This window comes from Diceros bicornis, chromosome 5 (genome assembly GCF_020826845.1).
Source record: "Diceros bicornis minor isolate mBicDic1 chromosome 5, mDicBic1.mat.cur, whole genome shotgun sequence".
In the NCBI taxonomy this organism is placed as follows: domain Eukaryota; kingdom Metazoa; phylum Chordata; class Mammalia; order Perissodactyla; family Rhinocerotidae; genus Diceros; species Diceros bicornis.
The window spans coordinates 27473503-27476412 of NC_080744.1; the positions used below are offsets into that span (position 1 = coordinate 27473503).

The window sequence follows — 2910 nt, forward strand, 5'->3', positions numbered from 1 at the left end:
ACCAGTAAACATTAAGTAAATGTTTCTCTGAGTTCTCTGAGCAGCTCTAGTAAATTAACAAAACCCAGGCATTCGTTGGACCCTCCAATCTGCAGTCCATTGGTCAGAAGCACAGGTTATAACCTGGGCTTGCAATTGCCATCTGAAGTGTGTGTCTGGTCAGTCCTGTGGGACTGAACCCTTAACCTTTAAGACTGATGCTCTCTCCAGGTAGATAGAGTCAGAATTGAATTGAACCAGCTGGTTTCACAGAGAATTGCTTGATGTGAGGAAAAACGTCCACACATTTGGTCACCAGAAGTGTCAAACGTGTGAGTGTTTTGTGTGAGTAGTAAAGGAGATTTATAGGAAAGAAAGACGTATAGGGAAGAACTGGGTTTTTCCCTACATAGGAAGGAAAAAATCTGGATGTTTTTTCACATACAACCTTTTTCATAATGGCGCCAAACTGTAAACAATCCAAACAACCCAAATGTCTACTTCAAAGAGAATGGATAAATGAATTGTTGTGTATTCACACAGAGGAACTCTACACATTAATGAAAAAGAACAAGCAACTGACACACAAAGCAGCATTAATGAATTGCAAAGATGTTATGTTGAGTGAAGGAAGCCAGATTTGAGAAGGTATACTCTACCATCCTATACAATTTCAGTCACATGAAGTTCAAGAACAGGTGATAGAAGTCAGAAGAGTGGTTACTTAGGGTGGAGAATGAGTGGGAGGGCTGTTGAAATGGAAAAGGCAGGTGGAAATATCCTGGACTATGAGATATGTTCAATATTTAGATCTGGATGTATTGCATAGGTGTAAACAAAGTGTAAAATTTTGTTGAATTTTAGGCTTAACTTTTGTGCACTTTATTATATGTGTTGTACCTCATTTACAAAAAAAGAGAGAAGAAAAAGTAAAGAAACAGTATTTTTAAATATTGAGATAAGCGTCAGTGCCATGACCTGAGAATTAACAGCAGTTCCATCGAGGAGGCAGGGCAAGTGTGTGGAGGAGTGAGAGAGTAAGAGGGTGCTATTTGATTTTGTAAATATATTGGAGTATTATCTTGATAAAAATAAAATTTATTTTTAAAAAGAAGAGAAGACAGTCTGTTGAGAATCTCAGATAAGATGAAGACTGAAAAATATCTGTTGGCTTTAACACCAAAGCCACTGGTGTTAAGGTGAGAGCTTCTCTGGGAATGATGCCAACAGAAGCCAGATTCAAGTGAGGTGAGGAATGGGAGTTGAGGAAATGGAGACAGTAAGTAGAGACAATTTTTTCAACTAATTTGATTGCTAAGGAGAAGAGAAATGTAGAAATGTGGCTGGTGGAGATGTGGGCTTCAAGAAGACTATATTAAAATGGGAAAAGTTCACTTATAAACGTGTGACCAGATTATTATGAGATAATGCAAAAAAGATAATAATCTCAGGGAAGAGTGTGTATTCCTGTGCAGTCTCTTTTTCAGGGGGCCAAGACTAGAAACCAAGACTCCATATCACAGCTGTCCCTTCTGAATCTATGCGGCATCTGGCTATGTCAGAAGACTTCATTCTCCATAGGACCACTAAGAAAGAGGTTTTGGGTGCTAAGTAAACACTTCTTCGAGGAGGAAAAACAAGACATGCCCTTATTCCAGAGCCGCAGCTGCAGGGTTTTGGTACAGGCTTGCAGGTGCCCGGGGAGCACTGTGTCTCCACGGCACAGAGGTAAGTGGCTGAGTCTTCAGGTTTAGGGGCTGTGATGTGCAGAGAACTTCCCTCCTTTGACACCGTGGCTTTTAGTCTTTCTTTCTGCTTTTCATCCCCAACTGAATACAGGAGGAAGAGGAGTTCGGGACCTTTCCCAGGATCCTGCCTGTACCACTGTAGCCCTCCAAAATAGCTGACCGTGTAACTGCAGTTGAGGCTGAGACTGTCTCCCTCCTGGAGTCTCAGGGTCTGAGGACTCTGCTCCACCTGGTCTTCTCCACTCAACCCTGTTCAGGAAAACAAAATCAGAAATGAGACACAGCTTTTAGTTCAGCAGTTTTGAAAAGTTCCAACAAGACACCTGGTATGAGCTGGGACTAAACCCCTATCTCTTCTCTCCAGCTTTGGATAAATGTGCCCTTATGGTCTCATCTCTTCACCTCCAACTTACAGCCAAGCTGAAGCCACAAGACTATGAAGGCACATTCCAGCATGTTCTCCATCTTGATTTCTCAGTCTTGATACAATTTGTGATGATTCCAAAACTTCTCTTCTCTGAGGAGCTGTTTCTGTGTCTTAGTTCTTGTTCTCTAATGAGTGAGAGAGCCTTTCTGTTGACAGCTCAGCTAATCGAAGCAAATCGTCTAGTAACTTTCATGCTTTTGATGTTTAAGGCATTCGTGGAATGAGAGGAGTGGAGCCACTGCCACCTCGTGGTCACATACACAATCTCACAGTACCCACTTCACACCACCTACAAAGAAGACTGAGAGAAGGACATTTTTGATATTTGGGGGGCACAGAGTATATGAGGTTCAAGTAGTGATCAGAAAAGCCTTCTCTTACCCGCACTTTTAATTGTTTGATGGTTCCTTGAATGGCCTTTAAAGCTAAACTGCTGCCAGAGGTTACAAAAGAGTTGAACCCAAGGGGAGGTGTAATTGACTATAATACACAAGAATCTCAGCAGGTGAAACCTTCAAAGGACTAGAGAGCTGAAAAGATGGGAATCAACTAGGTTGTGGAAAAGTCTGGAAACCTCTTTGACAGGGATTAAGAAGCTAAGTTAAGAAATCTATTTCTTCAAATACTTTTATGCCTGGCTACAGGGACCAAGTGTGACCAAAACTCAGGCTCACAAACTTGATAGATCTTAGCAGGGAGGGAGGGAAGAGTATAGCAGATGGAAAAAAGAACTCTCCATTTCAGGACTTGGGAGAC

General features: G+C 41.7%; 1 gene segment (V, D, J or C); it reads right to left on the bottom strand.

Moving 5' to 3' along the window:
* Nucleotides 1-1476: 1476 nt before the first annotated feature.
* Nucleotides 1477-2228, bottom strand: LOC131405512 (T cell receptor alpha variable 20-like). The segment is given in 2 exon segments: nucleotides 1477-1976; nucleotides 2141-2228. Coding segments are annotated over 2 exon segments (552 nt in total).
* Nucleotides 2229-2910: the final 682 nt, after the last annotated feature.